Consider the following 15,111-nt stretch of genomic DNA (forward strand, 5'->3'; position numbering starts at 1 on the left):
TTTTTTAAAATCACCCAATATTTATTTCTATTTATTACGGTTAACAATATGGCATAAACTATATTATTCTATAATTCACATCTTATTGGCACACCAACAAAATGTACATCCAAAATAATTCACACAAAAGGCAAACTAGCTCACCGTTACAGTGCACACGTGCTCGAGAGGAGCTCACGACTCTGCGTTACTCGGGACCTTTTGGATACGTTTGGGGATTCACAGAAAGGCAGTTCATCATCAGACCTTCCCTAACCCTTTTAATATCACATCTTCACTTCCTCTTTTGTGCTTTAAAGTAGAAATACTTGAGAGTGGTGGCAGGGAACTCATGTAGATATTCAAATCACAATAAATAGGCAAATGTAGTGACAAGATAGGCACGTGGTGGAACTTTACTCAGCAAAGGTAGGCTAGTCCTCAAAACATATAAGCACACGGAGTAGTATTGGCTACATAAAAAGGGCACAATAAATAATGTTAACAACAATTGCATAAAATAGCTGTCCATATTTACAGCAGTCACAACATTCCTGTGTCTAAAAAGGCTTCGTGTAGTGCGTCGTGTAAAACTGAGGAATGTCTCAGAGTCGTGCCAAAAGCAGAGCTTGGTTTACAGTACAGGGGAAAAAATCATTTTCACTCAGTGCTGGTGGAGTTGAGGTGTGCAGATTAGGATCCAGCGTATCGTGTTGCATTTTGGCCCGTGGACAACTGGGATGTATTGAATTCTCTCTTTGTGATATTCACTGAACTCCCCCACCAGATTCTTATGGACTAGAGAAATTACATAAAATGAAACTTTGGGGTTTTCCATCTTTATTCAGTTGTCTTAATGATAAAGGGGTCATTGAGGGTGTAGTGGGCTCGCTGGTTGGGTGGGACTCAACTTCTAAATAACCTCCCTGTTGTTCCTGATGGCACAACACAGGACCATGCTGAAGATCATCCCTATGACCTGGAATCAGACACATTGTTGGACATGTTAAAACAATGAGACAATGAGCTTTGTGTAAAGTTGGACAATACAGTATAGCCATCAAATCGTCGTTGAGGGAACATTTATAGAAGTGATTGTAAACTGGGATCATGATTGATGAAGTTTGAATTCAATGATTTGTAAGTCTCACCATTACTCCTGCTATCCCAATCCCTATGTAGCCAATAGTGTGCAGCTTTTCATCGAAGAAGTCTGATATTGCAGTGAGACAATCCTAAAAAATAGAAAAACACATATATGTTGTTAATAACAGTTACTGCACACAACCCCGCTGTGGATAAATGTACATCTGTGATCCGTGACCGCTGATGGTTCGATTATGGTTTGATCTCAAATCAGTGCTACTGTGCCCCCCTGTGGGTCTAAAGTGTCATAGCAGGCAGCCGGGTCACCTGGGTGTTCTCCTCGGCCTCTGCACACAGTGTGGTGGACATGTCTGATGTGGAGCCTCCACAACAGTTCAGCTGTGAATGAAAAGATGAAAGATAAAATGGTGATGCTGGTTCACTGTGACTCAGCCATAAGAAGAGGAGAGGTCTTACTCACAGTTTGGTGGTAAATGACTGCGATGGCTGTGTCATTCGGATTGGAGACGTCAGCAATGGAGCTGCTGTAAAACTTTTGGACTTCCTCAACAATCTAAAGAAATTATCAGTTATTACATTTGAAAAATACATTACAATCTGATTTATAACGTTTCATTTCAGTGTTGTACCTGTTTCTGGTTTATGAATCCAAACACACCAGCGGCAATCTCTGCTCCGAAGATGATCAGAAGGCAAGCGAAGAACTGGAGAGCAGGAGAAAGGCTCATTAATGTCCTATACTAGAGGTATCTTTATACAAGGAGTCTGTATCACTTAATCTGATCATTTTATAGATCAATCGTTTCCCTGTGATTTCCTAGATGCTTTTAAGAAAATACAAATGTTAATAGCAGACACATTTTCTATTGTTTGCCCCTAATGTGCACTAATTTAAAAACTCTTGCTTACCCTCGCAAAAATAATTAGGATTAATTAACACCAATTATCGTGCCAATTAAAGCCTATTTCACCTATAATTGGAATCAAATTACACATAGTTCTTTCCAGGGAACTGCATATAAATAACCAGGACATTTAGTTATTAAACCTGTAGAAGTAAAACATTTGAGGGATTGATTCACATTGATTACATGTTTAAAGTACAAGAATAGGAACACTTTAAAGCACCCAAACTCACCGATGCAAGGAGACACTGCGACTCGCGTACAGCCCCAAAGCAACCGAAGAACCCGACGATCATCATCAGGCCTCCTGCACCGAGAAGGATGTACACGGCTGAGGGGAGAACAAGTAGATGGATGAGTACTTTAAATCGTTTTTATCTGTAGACATAAATCAGGAGTAACAATCCACTAGAATGACAATCAGAATCAGGTTTATTACCAGGTAGGTTGACACGTACGAGGAATTTGACTTGGTGTCGTGGTGCATACATAAAAGTAAAACAAAAATAAAAAACAAAGAGAACTATTTAAAGAAAACTTTAATAGCATAAACAATAATAAAACTTATAGTAAAAATAAAGTAAAAATATATATATAATACAAATAACAATTAAAGAAATTATTTAAAAAAACAATTTTTTAATCCAGTAATGTTCAGGATAGAGGAATATATGTTCTCAATGAATACAATCTTATCCCAGTGTCTGTAGCATGACTGCAATTCACAGTTGAAACTGCAGTTGGCAGCATGAAGCAAGTCTTTGCTGTAACATGAGTAATAAAAGGACTGTTTGACTTGCAGCAGAAAAGTGTAGGTGGAAACTCTTAGAGAAGCCAGAAAGCGCTGAACCACCTCCCACAGTTCAGTGTGATTACGAGCCCACTCCTTCAGTCCAGATACTTGTGAATATTAAAGCCTTGAATCGAGATGCAAAAGGAATCTCTGACACGACCAGAACTAAAATAGTATTTCTTTGTCATGTTTCCTCCTCTGGGGGAATCGTAAATGAGAGATGAGTGCATTTAATCTGTCGGATTAGAGTTGGTGTCCTAATCATTGTTTCTAAAAATGAACTCAAAAAGAAAAATAATTTTGGTTTGAAGATAAGAGCTGTCCAATAACTGAAAGCTCAGTTTGAAAATAAATACCATCTGCCGTCCCTTTGAGTGTGTTGAGCAAGACGCTGGACTCTGTGCTGCTTCAGACGAGCTGCAAATAGCTGAAATCCTCCATCTCTGTCTCAGAGGTGCAGCTACACTCTCTGCAGTATCACCATTAGAGTTAGAATTAAAGCTGATAGAGTCTACTGAGAAACAAGGCTTCTGGTTTCAGACCTTTGATGCTGTTATTTCCAATGATTCAGACATTGTGGGGTACAGCAGCACACAGATGCCATCTGTCTGGTCGAAAATCTAATTTTTAAACTACATCCCCCAGGCGTCCCCGCTCCCCTCGAGCCTGGATGTCATCACCCCCCCCCCCGGTCTGCTCCTCAGCTCCCAGCCCTCACTACGTAGCCCTCACACTGTAACTATACACCGACTCTGTCCCCGGGGTCCACGCTAAGGGTCTTCTCCGTGACATAGACGGCAACCATTGCAGCAATTTAATTAATCCACATGGGGGGGGGATTGCAAGCTGTTGTTTTCCTGTGGTTGAACAAAAGGGGAGGTGAAGATGAGGTGGATAGCTGAAGGGGGCAGGAAACGAGGGAAAGGCTGCTTCAAAGTGGAGGGTTATAATGGGCCAAGCTTCTACTGTATATACAGAGTGTACACAGAGCTGCTGCCTTAAACACTTCTCTGGTAGAGAAACCAGCAGAAAGTGGCCCTCCTTGTTAAGGCTAGTAGCATGTAGCGATACATATTAGTGTAGACATCTCAGTCTCTTTCTGATAAATGCACATAATGGCTGTTTACATGCAGGCGCAGGGAGCAACAAGGTGACAGCATGGAAAAGGATTCAGCCACAGGGAATGCTTCCACTTTCCCTCGTTAGGTCCCTCTGTTCAGTCTCAGTGCTGGAGGTGCATGAAGGCAGCATTCTGCTCATGGTCATATTTATGTTGTTGCTAAGGCTCCTCTGTTAGACGCCCTATGCAGGATGAATTGGAAATGTAGATAAATAGATATCTCTGCTGTCTAACATTAGAACAAGGGCAGTTCAACACAGAAAGGAAGGTATTCCTTTATTTAATATATTATATAAATGCAGTTTGCCCCACTTTTAGTGTGTATTATACTGTACTGGATTAATATTATTGATGTAGTGATGAGCGAGCAGATGAATGTAACTTTAGTTTAGTGAAAATGTAAGTATTTCCTGCTGAAAGTACCGATTATGGGCAACGCACCGATTAAAAATGTGTGCACGCTCTGTGATATTTGCATGTCAAATTAAACCAAACTGAACGAAAATGATCTCGCCGCAGTAGTTTGCATAAACTGATGAACAACTGTGAGAACTCAAGTGAGTATCTCTCAAATAATATCTTGCATGACTGCATCTTTGTCCAGTTTATATTGGGTGTTACATATTTACAGTGATATTTTTAAGGCTGTATTGGACTTCACTTTTTCCCCTTTTACATTCAACAAGAAACTTTGTTTGTGTTTTATTCCTCACAAAGTTGCCCTGAATGGTGCAGCATCATGATCCTAAAGGAGGTATCCTCTTGTCACCTGCCCCACCCAACCTGCTCCTCCTCTCCTGAGGGAGGCAGCCCCATGAGAGCAGAGCGCTGAGGAAGTGAAGTCACCATTTTAGGGCATGATCCAAACGGGTGTTACAAGAATAGGCTTCATTCTAATCGTCCGCTCCTACGCAGAGCGACAGAGAAAGAGAGAAGCCCATTGTGTGCACTACCACACACTGAAGGGTGTTTGTCCACCCTTTATGTTTTAATGTTTTAGTGTTTATTTGTTAGCTCAATCAAAAGTAACCTGAGTGCAAAGCGCTGTTCATGAATCAGTTTGAGGCTCAGGTCCATTTGTCGCTGCCTGAGCATCTCTGATTGATCATGTTGTATTCCCCCAGTGGGAGGAAAATCGAATTATTATTTGTAAAACATGAGCAATTCTCTCCATAACCTATAAAACAGAGCACTACTGCTAATGGTGTATGTCAATAACGGTTTGACATGTGCTCACTTCCTCTCAGCACCGTAATATGTGAGTGAGTACACACTTTGCAGAGCGGTGTGGCACATCCGATGATCTGGGCCTACACCACTCAGAACAGTGCGTTGGGTCGTGGGGAGGAAGTGTTGAAACATCACCATGCATTAAAGGTCTGTTAAGCGCTCATTACCGCTCAACAACCCCTGCGGCCCCTGAAAGGCTCTCCAGTTAAAATGGTGGAGGAGAATCCCAGAGGGATGTTTGTGAAACGATTTTTACAGCGCACCATAAAACTTTATGTCTTCAAGCGTGAAATCTGGCTCTGCCCTTTGTTCTCTGAAGCTTGTTCTTGTTCACCTGAATAGGGTTTATTTTATGCCTGAAAATGTGTCTTAATATGTAAGAAATGCTATCTTTGAGCATCTTTTACCATCTTACATTTGATACTTTTTATATTGAGAAGTCAAACAATGTTCAATAGCTTGAAAAGGAAATTAATCAGCAACATAGCGTTTACATTTTTCAAAATAAATCTCTAAATTCGAGCTACATTGTGGATTTTATTAACCGCAATGTAGCTCGAATTTGAAGATTTATTTTGAAGAATAGATTTCCAATTCCTCATAACATTACTTAGCTTCAGTAGCTGCAGGCCAAACTTGCATTGTTGCATTGTTGACATAAGAACTTGAACTATTAAATGACTTCACTTAAAATCAAGAAAAAATGAAATACACTAAAATAAATAAACAACTTAAATATGTTATTCTGTTATCTTGCCCCATGTTGCAGTAGATGTAGGGTGTGTTTGGAGGACGTACCTATGAAGAAGGTGTCAGGGGCTCCGTCCCCCGTCAGCAGCTTCACTGTGTTGGGGTCAAACCTGAGCCAGAGTCCCACCGCCAGCACCAGCAGGCCCGACAGCTGAGGAGCCACAGTCAGGTCACAATTACTCACTGTGGCAGGACATTAAAGAACACTATTTGAAATGTGGTCTCTGGAGGATTGAAATGATGTCTCTGGTTTGATGTTTCCGAGAAATCCTTTCACAGTTAAATGTTGAGGCCCCTCTAGTTTGTATCTTTGGCTCTTCTGTTGATTAATATTCTGAATGTGCTGCTCTCATCTTTGTCTCCCCAGTTAAGTGGCTACTGGTGCCCACTGTCCCCTTTTTCCTCCTGTTTATCCCGAACAAACTGCTGCCAAAAATGTGAATGCATCAGCTCTTTAGAGACTACAAGTGTAAGACCTGTCTGGACTCTCAAACAGACCATAGGCTGTAAAACCAGGAACAACGTTTCCTCTGCTTAATGGCATGTAGTACAAATTAAGATAGGACATCAGGAGTGATGTTTTTCTCGACACTGAGACGTCATCACTGCTCCCTGGGTGAGTTTGACCAGAAATACACCATGGATTGAAGCAGGTCTCACCCTCAGAAAGTGAATCCTTCTGACCTTAGACACAAAGAACATTTAGGTGTAAACTGCCCATGTTTAACATTGATACATATGAAGGGTTTTAATACTAAATATACTTTTGTGAATACATTTCTTGAATCATATGAATAACATGAGAGCAGCAGATGGGGTGTATTAGTGATTATTTCCTATTATAAGTTTTTATTTAGAGCAAAACAGTTGAGTTTTACAACATTTTACACAATAACTCCTGAACACATACTTTTAATAAATAACAACCCTTAATGTTTCTTGATCTTCATTTTACAGATCAGATATCTGATAATACATGTAAATGTGATCATCGCAACCATTTTACTTTGAACCCTGATTCCTAAAGATAATATTCTAGGAGGAAAACACATGAACTAGGCAAGAGTCAAAATGCTCGAAGAAGGAAGACAGCAGAGGGACAATCATAATATCAGATCTTAACATCATAGCATCAATGGTCCACCTCCCATGGTGCATTGCAGCCGCCGGCTGTGCCAGCCTCACAGGGCCTGGTGGTGATGTAACTCACACTAGCATTGGCTGCTTGTTTGGCTTTGCACCCCAAAATGACAGCGCAGTACTGTACGCCTCTTTTGGCCCGGACCACAACGGCCCTGCTCTCAGTCCCCACACTGCGAGACAAAGAGGCCGCTGTGTGTCCGTGACACAAGAGATTGTCTTACAGAGATTTGTTAATGCAACGGTCAATATCCTATACACTGTATCGTTTAGCAGTCAAACTCAAGCATCTATCTACAACCACTGAGTCTGTCACGCATATTCACTAAGTCATTTTCTAGAACAAATTCCAAACATTGCCTAGTTCCAGCGCGTCACAGTGCTGCTTTTATTTGTTTTATGTGATAGTACATTTCATCTTTGAGTTTTGGACACTTTGTTCATGCAAAACTACCAATTTAAACAAATCACCTTTGGTATTCAAACTGTGATGTCATTTGCTTCAGACATTTTCTTGACCAAAAGAATAACAAAACAATTGTTAGTTGCAGCCGATTCATTTATCGGTTATCTCTATTCTAATCGACATATTTCAACCCATTGCCAACTAATCTCGTGCTGAATTTACACAAAGGATTCTTTGAACATAACACATGTAGGCAGATCATGCAATCTGAGGTGGGATCATATACAAATCATTCGGCATTGATGTTGAGACTGCAAATAACAAATATTTTCTAGATGAATCGTGTGGTCTAGAAAACATGTCCATCGCATTTTCTTGAAATCCAAGGTGATTTGTACAAATGTAATCGTTTTTGTATCAGTCCAAAGCTAAAATGATTCAGTTAAATGTAATATAAAACAGAGAAAAGGAATACATTTCAATATTTGACCGGCTAAAAACTGCATTTTCTGTCATACTAATTTAATTCACTTCAATGTGTCCACTAATGATTGCTGCTCCACTCTATTGGTTTGCAACCTGGGTTTGACGGGATGGACAATTCAGTGGCTGTCTACTTATTAAGAAATACAACAGACAACAAAGTCATAATCTTTTCTTTCAGTGTTTCACTATTTAGTGGAACAGGTTTCATAGCTACACATAGCTACACAACGAACAGTAGCTTTAACTGTGTGAGGGTTTCAAGCTAAAGTTTACCAAGCCTATATTCCCATCAGCTGCACAGTTCAAAAGAAGAACCGACACAATGTCAGAAGATAATTCAAAAGTGACTCCACAGCAGCCGGAGCCACAGGTAACCTTATCTGATCATAATGTTTCATAACAGACATAAACCTCCATGATGTTCCCAAATCAGATTAACCCTGTCTGTTAGAAACTCCCAGCACCAAGCCACTGTGCTGTGTGTGTGTGTGTGTGTGTGTGTGTGTGTGTGTGTGTGTGTTACAGTACAATACATACAACATAAAGCATGGGTATTAAAAGGGTTTGTACAGATTTAACCATTAATTATTATACATTGTAATAGATAGAGAGCACTTTAAGAGGTGTGATGGTTTATGTATGATGGATTTAGATAAGAAGATGATGGATGGCAATAATTAGGGAGCCAGTCAGAGAGGAGTTTGCACGGAGCAGGTGGATGAACTCCCCCAGGGTAAAACGAAACCAAGTTAATTAAAAAGATATATCTAACAAAAGCAATAGACAGACATATCCTGCAGTGTTGAACATGTAAACACGACTCTGAGCTAGCACTAACCGGTTTTCCACATGCAAACAAAGCTTAATAATTGTTTGTAATAAATCAAATAGAAATCGAATAGAAATAGAATAAAAATGGCCACAATGTGCAAAACATTCGGGTGATTTTAAAATAGCAATAACGTTGTTGTCACGCGAAGTGAGTCGGACTTACCCAGAAGATGAAGTTGAAGATGAACAGCAGATATTTCACGCATTTCATCCCTCCCTGTACTTTGCTCATGATGTCTCTTGATTTGTCGATATTCCCGATTTCTGATGGCTGTTATTGTACAGAGCCTCTTCCAGCTGGACATGAACCATGCAATGATGAGGAGCTGCACAGCGACACCATCCTAACAACAAAACATGCGCACAAAGCTGCACACGACGCTCGCGCCGCGCCTCCCTGCGCATGTGTGTGTGTGGTAGCCAAGGTGGGGTTCAGGGACGGGATGGGACCCCCGGGGGAATCTCCGGGTCCGGGAGGTCCCCCAACACATGAGGAACAGCCTCGTTTCAGAGTGTGATATCACTGCTTCACGTTTGACAACATTAGAAATAAAGGGCATTGTCTTTTCAAATGTGAGTTACAGATAAATAACTTTAACAAATAACAAATGCAACATTCTCTTGCACTATTTTATTTGTTTTATTTGTTTGATGTCCTATATATATATATATATTCATGTTGCACTGTTGGAGGAGCCTGTGACTTAAGTTTTTCATTGCCATATCAACACTGTATGTGCACATGCAAATAAAGCCTTGAATCTTGCCCTTCACATCACATATTTGTGTTTGTGTATAAATGAGTAAACATCACATTATAACAATCTATGTGGGCAGGAGATAGCAAACTGGTAAAGCAAACTGCCATCAGTTTGCAGATTTTATTTCTTTCTGCACTTTTTAGTCACAGAAAAATACATGTGAGCATTATGGGTTTCTCAGAACTACTGCAAGTCTGACTTAGTTTAACTAAAAGCAACAGTTTCACTTTGACTATCTCTGTGACCTTTACATTAGATGTTGGATTATAGTTTATCAGTGCTTTTAAACCTGCAGATCTTAGGCCTACTGTATTTTTCAAATGACATCACTGTTTATTATGGAAATATGGGAACATGTGTATATGCACCTTAGGGCCAGTAACCAGAGATAAGTCACTGACTGGCACATTTAACAAAAAATATATACCAGTTTAACAGCTGTATAAATAATTTCATTCTTATTGTTTAAAAAAACAACCAAAAACAGGATACTCTTTAATTATACTGTCGAGTGTCGAGTTTCAAAGTCTTGTAAGCAGGGCCGGACTGGGACAATAAGTCAGGCCGGGAATTATACACCCAGCTAGGCCACTACCAGTTTTTTGTGCCATTTTGCTGGATCTATTTGTCAATTGTTACAGCATTGCTGCCCATAGTGATAGCCCTCGAAATCTACCCAAAAATAAACATATGGACATGGGTTACTATTTTTAAAAATGTGCAAATCTATTTAGGAACCTATGTGAACATATTTTAAGTGGGGGTGTACCTCAAATCCTATAGGGGGGATTCTATATGCTCCCCCGGTAAGATTTTTTTTTTAAATGTTGGACTTAAATGCATCAATCTGGTGCATTTTGAGGGGGAAATAAAGAGACTACACCCATATAAAACATAACTGTATACATTTAAATAATCATAACATCATAAAAACATGGCCATAACCAATAACATATCATATCCAATATGAAAAAACATTGAAACTTGTTTATTTATTTGTTTTTGGTTCATTTATAGTTGTGAGTGTGTCTGTGCTCCTGAACCAGCCTCACCTGTCTCCCTCCTCTCCCTCCTGCTCCTCTTTGAGGCAGAAGCAAAGACTAGTTGAAGCATGCTTACAGAGCGGTCCCACTCCCCCATTTAGGACTATCTGACCACCTCTCACTGCTTCTCATCCCAGCTTACACCCCTCTCAGAAGTAACACCAAGCCGGTGGTCAAATATATCAGAACCTGGCCCGAGGGGGCACTCTCACAACTGCAAGACTGCTTCGAACACACAGCATGGGACATATTTGAACAGACAGACTTGGAGGAACACACAGAGGCTGTCTTATCCTACATCAAGTTCTGCACAGACATTGTAACTGTGGAAAAACGCATTCGGGTCTACCCTAACCAAAAACCATGGATGACAAGAGCGGTGCGGTCTCTCCTGAGTTCCCGTGACACAGCCTTCACGTCGGGGGATGCAGCCCAGTACAGCTTGGCAAGGGCGAATCTGAGGAGAGGCATCAAGGCTGCAAAGGAGGACTACAAGGGAAAAGTGGAGGAGAATCTCGCTCATAACAACACACGGTGTGTTTGGCAGGGCCTTCAACAGCTAACCAACTACAAGGGCAAAACATCTGGCACTACTAGAGCTGACGCCCACCTTGCAGAGGAACTAAACCACTTCTTTGCCCGCTTTGAGGCTAGCAGACCCCCCCACTTTTCTATTCTGCCTCTGTCCCTGCAAACTACCAGCTCCATACCACCTCTCACTCTCAAAGAACATCAGGTGAAGCAGACGCTGAAGTCTGTGAATCCTGGAAAAGCCGCAGGACCCGATGGAGTACTCGGAAAAGTACTCAAAGCTTGTGCTGACCAGCTTTCAGGGGTTCTGACCAGGATATTCAACCTGTCCCTGTCACAAGCTTGCATTCCATCCTGTCTGAAGACGGCTACCATCATTCCTGTCCCCAAAAAGACACCAGTCAGAGAGCTCAACGACTACAGGCCCATTGCCCTAACATCGGCGGTGATGAAATGTTTCGAAAGACTAATAGCCGACTACATCAAAGCCAGCCTCCCACCCTCCCTCGACCCTCATCAGTTCGCCTATAGAGCCAACAGATCCACGGATGATGCCATCGCCACGGTCCTTCACACAGCTGTGAGCCACCTAGAAGGCCCAGGCAACTATATTAGGATGCTGTTTGTCGATTTTAGCTCAGCTTTTAACACCATCATACCTGACATACTAGTGGAAAAACTGTCAAGCCTAGGTTTCCCCCCCATCTTATGCGCTTGGATTTATAATTTCCTTACAGACCGTCCTCAGACAGTGAAAATAGGCCCTTTTTGCTCCTCCACCCGCACCCTCAGCACTGGCTCCCCGCAGGGCTGCGTGCTGAGCCCTCTACTCTACGCTCTCTACACACACGACTGCTCTCCCATTCACCCCTCCAACTCCATTATCAAATTTGCAGATGACACCACTGTGGTCGGCCACATATATAAGGGAGATGACGAGTCGGCATACAGAGACGAGATCCTGAAGCTGTCTGTGTGGTGTTCATGAAATAATCTGTATCTGAACACAAGTAAAACAAAAGAAATCATCATAGACTTCAGAAAGCACCGTCCAGAACACGCCCCCCTTCACCTCAATGGAGAGAGAGTGGAGAGGGTCTCCACCTTTAAGTTCCTGGGGGTTCACATCTCGGAGAGCCTCAGCTGGACAGCACACACCACTGCAGCAGTTAAGAAGGCCCAGCAGCGACTACACTTCCTGAGGGTGCTTCGGAGAAACCGACTTAACAAGAAGCTGCTGGTGTCCTTCTACCGGGCGACTATCGATAGCGTGCTGTCATACTCCATCTCGGGGTGGTATGCAGGATGCTCAGCTGCGGACAAGAAAGCCCTGCAGAGAGTGATCAGGATGGCAGAGAAAACCATCGGCTGCCCCCTGCCCTCTCTGGAACACATCTCCACCTCCCGCTGCCGCAGCAGAGCTAACCAAAGAATAAAGGACAGCTCAGGTCACAGACTGTTCTCTCTCCTGCCTTCTGGGAGGAGATACAGGAGCTTCAAGTCACGGACAAACAGACTCAAAAACAGTTTCTACCCCTGGGCCGTCAGGCTGCTCAACCACCACACATAATAATAACTGTAACCATTCTCACACATACACACACTTTTAATGCACTTTATATACTATTTTTTTATGTCAATATTTTTAACTATTTATTCCCCCGTATGATTGTATGTCCTATTGCTGTTTTTTTTGGTGTTATGTATTTGTTTGTATATTTTTTTCACACCGGGACAGAGTTGCACTCTGCATCTCGTTATACTTTGTGTATAGTGACAATAAAAGGCTTTAACTTAACTTTAGTTTTAGCTCTCAACAAGTTTTAATAGTTTATCTTACCTTTTTTCACCTAGTTAACGTTTTTTTGAAATTATTATTCATGCATATTTTGCTAATCACTCCCCCCTCAAATGGAAATATGTGTTTACATAAATGGTGACCAAACCGTTTGAGACCCACTGAGATAACTTCGACTAAGTTAACTATCTAAACACTCGGAGAGTAATTTACCTCACCTGAGCTGTAGTTATCAGTCTCTCAGTCTGACAGGAGAGGACTCTCCTCCACCTTGTTGTTGAAAAAGCTCCTTATATCCGTTAGCGCAGCTAGCTAGCACCAGATGCTAACAACAACAATACACGTAACCGGCGCGTGCGCTTTATCTCACTCGCTCGCGCCACACACACACACTAACACACACCCTCCCGAGCTTGAATGACACACAGAGACCAATCGAGGGCATTAGTATGATCTGTATGAAATTGGTCATGTCGGCAGGCCACATCATGTAGACACAGACAGTCACCCTCTGTGAGGCAGAGTCAGACGCACATTTGCGCAGCGTTGCGTTCACAATACATACATCCAAAAAAAAATCCTTAGGCCAGCAGGCCACTTAGCAGGCCAGGCCATCGGGAAACCTCCCGGTCCTCCCGATGGCCAGTCCGGGCCTGCTTGTAAGCACGGTCAGGAAAAATGAATATATTTGAGCAGAATACAGGCAAGGAATTGCACAATATGTTTCATGTTGTAATTGTGATGGTGAGAGTGTCGTATACCTGTTTCTGTGTTAATATGCAAATTGTTGTTGTAATGAAGACAACATATGAAGCTGTTCTGTGTTTTCTCTTCCGGCCGGAGGGGGTCAGCTCGGGTTCCCTCGCTCTGACAGAACAGCTTCTCATGCTTGCCTTTGTTTGTTGCACTGATGTGGGAGGGAAACAGCGACCCCCTGTTCCCCTGCCAGAGAATCAGAGAGGATCATGAGACACACCACTGCCTACATCCTCTTTATTTATCAGGAGACAGCCACAATAATATCAAAAGACTGATTTAGTTAGATAGATAGATTAGATTAGATGACTTTATTGTCATTACAAAATGCAAGCACAGTGTAACGAAATTAAAGAGGGTCTAACCAGAGTGCAAAACAGTCAGTTATATAAACAATTATCAGAAGTACAAAATAAATGATACGAAAATAAAGGTAAATAGATGGGAAATGTATCAATAAGAATAAATACACAGATAATAATAAATACAGTGAATACAGTAGGCTACTGTATCTACAACAGTAATGTACAACGATAATTGCGCTTCAGCACAGCACACGACAACAACTAGGCAGTATGGGACAGTGTGGTGTTCATTGTCAGCAGTCAGACTGCTGAAGGGAAGAAGCTGTGCGTAGTCCTGTTGGTTCTACTCGGGAGGCTGCGGTAGCGTGTCCCAGAGAGGGTGCCGTAGGGGGATAAACAGTGTATGGTTGGGGTTGGAAGAGTGTCTGATGATCTTTCGTGCCCTTCGCAGGCACTGCTTTTCATAGACTGAGGCTATGGAGGGGAGTGATAGATAGATTGATAGATAGATAGGTGCAACGGTCATTCGGATGAACCACAAGACATCAGAGGTGACGAAGCAGAAATAAAAGGACAGGTCATGCGACTCAGTTAATACAAATAACAGGTTAAAAATCATGGTGATAGACTAGTATGAAACACAGGGCCTGTAAGTAAAGAATTAATTAAAAATGATTGGCAGTGTGTACCCACAACTGAAAACTAGGAACATAATATTTGCATCAGTAGGCCTACCACTCAAAATAGATCACTTAAAAATGACTAGAAAGACATGCTGAATTATCATGGGTTTACATTTTTAGTAACACCAAGGTCTCCATCTAGTGGTCAGACTGAGAAGCACACAATGTTTACTTTTTATTACGTCATTTATTTCATTTTCTGTTGTTGTGGTTGGAGTGATATATTTATTTACCTTGCAGTACAAAAAGTATTTAAAACGTGCCTTACTTTTACTAGCTGCAACAATAAAGTGATGAACACATGTAGGCACCTATAAGAAGAATCCAATCACATACAAGTACTATGACTTTAGCTACTTTTGGGTATTACAATGTTGGAAGTTTTTAAAGTCTCTTACTTACATTTTGGTGTCTGATCAGAAGTATTACATTTATGATTGTAATAACTGATCCATTGTTGTGAGGTTCATTAGACATATTAGACAAG

At 41.6% G+C, this 15,111-nt stretch overlaps 1 protein-coding gene across 1 annotated transcript; it reads right to left on the reverse strand.

Annotated features, from left to right (window-relative positions):
- tspan2a (tetraspanin 2a) lies at window positions 1–9,129 on the reverse strand. Its single transcript, XM_034082151.1, has 8 exons — window positions 8,911–9,129; window positions 5,933–6,035; window positions 2,225–2,322; window positions 1,716–1,790; window positions 1,547–1,639; window positions 1,393–1,464; window positions 1,131–1,214; window positions 1–958 (listed from the first exon to the last, which is right to left on the reverse strand). Exons 1-8 carry the CDS (start codon window positions 8,977–8,979, stop codon window positions 893–895), a joined length of 660 nt encoding a protein of 219 aa, XP_033938042.1. The 5' UTR covers window positions 8,980–9,129; the 3' UTR covers window positions 1–892.
- Between the last annotated feature and the right edge of the window lie 5,982 nt (window positions 9,130–15,111).

This window comes from Pseudochaenichthys georgianus, chromosome 5 (genome assembly GCF_902827115.2).
Source record: "Pseudochaenichthys georgianus chromosome 5, fPseGeo1.2, whole genome shotgun sequence".
Lineage (NCBI taxonomy): Eukaryota > Metazoa > Chordata > Actinopteri > Perciformes > Channichthyidae > Pseudochaenichthys > Pseudochaenichthys georgianus.

Bases quoted from the DNA above. Each gene is read 5' to 3' on its own strand.
- tspan2a (XM_034082151.1), bottom strand. From the start codon at position 8,979: ATGAGCAAAGTACAGGGAGGGATGAAATGCGTGAAATATCTGCTGTTC. The intron at 2,323-5,932 runs GTACGTCCTCCA...TTCTCCCCTCAG, and splicing joins CCCTGACACCTTCTTCATAG to CCGTGTACATCCTTCTCGGT. The intron at 1,215-1,392 runs GTGACCCGGCTG...TCTATTTTTTAG, and splicing joins AGGCCGAGGAGAACACCCAG to GATTGTCTCACTGCAATATC.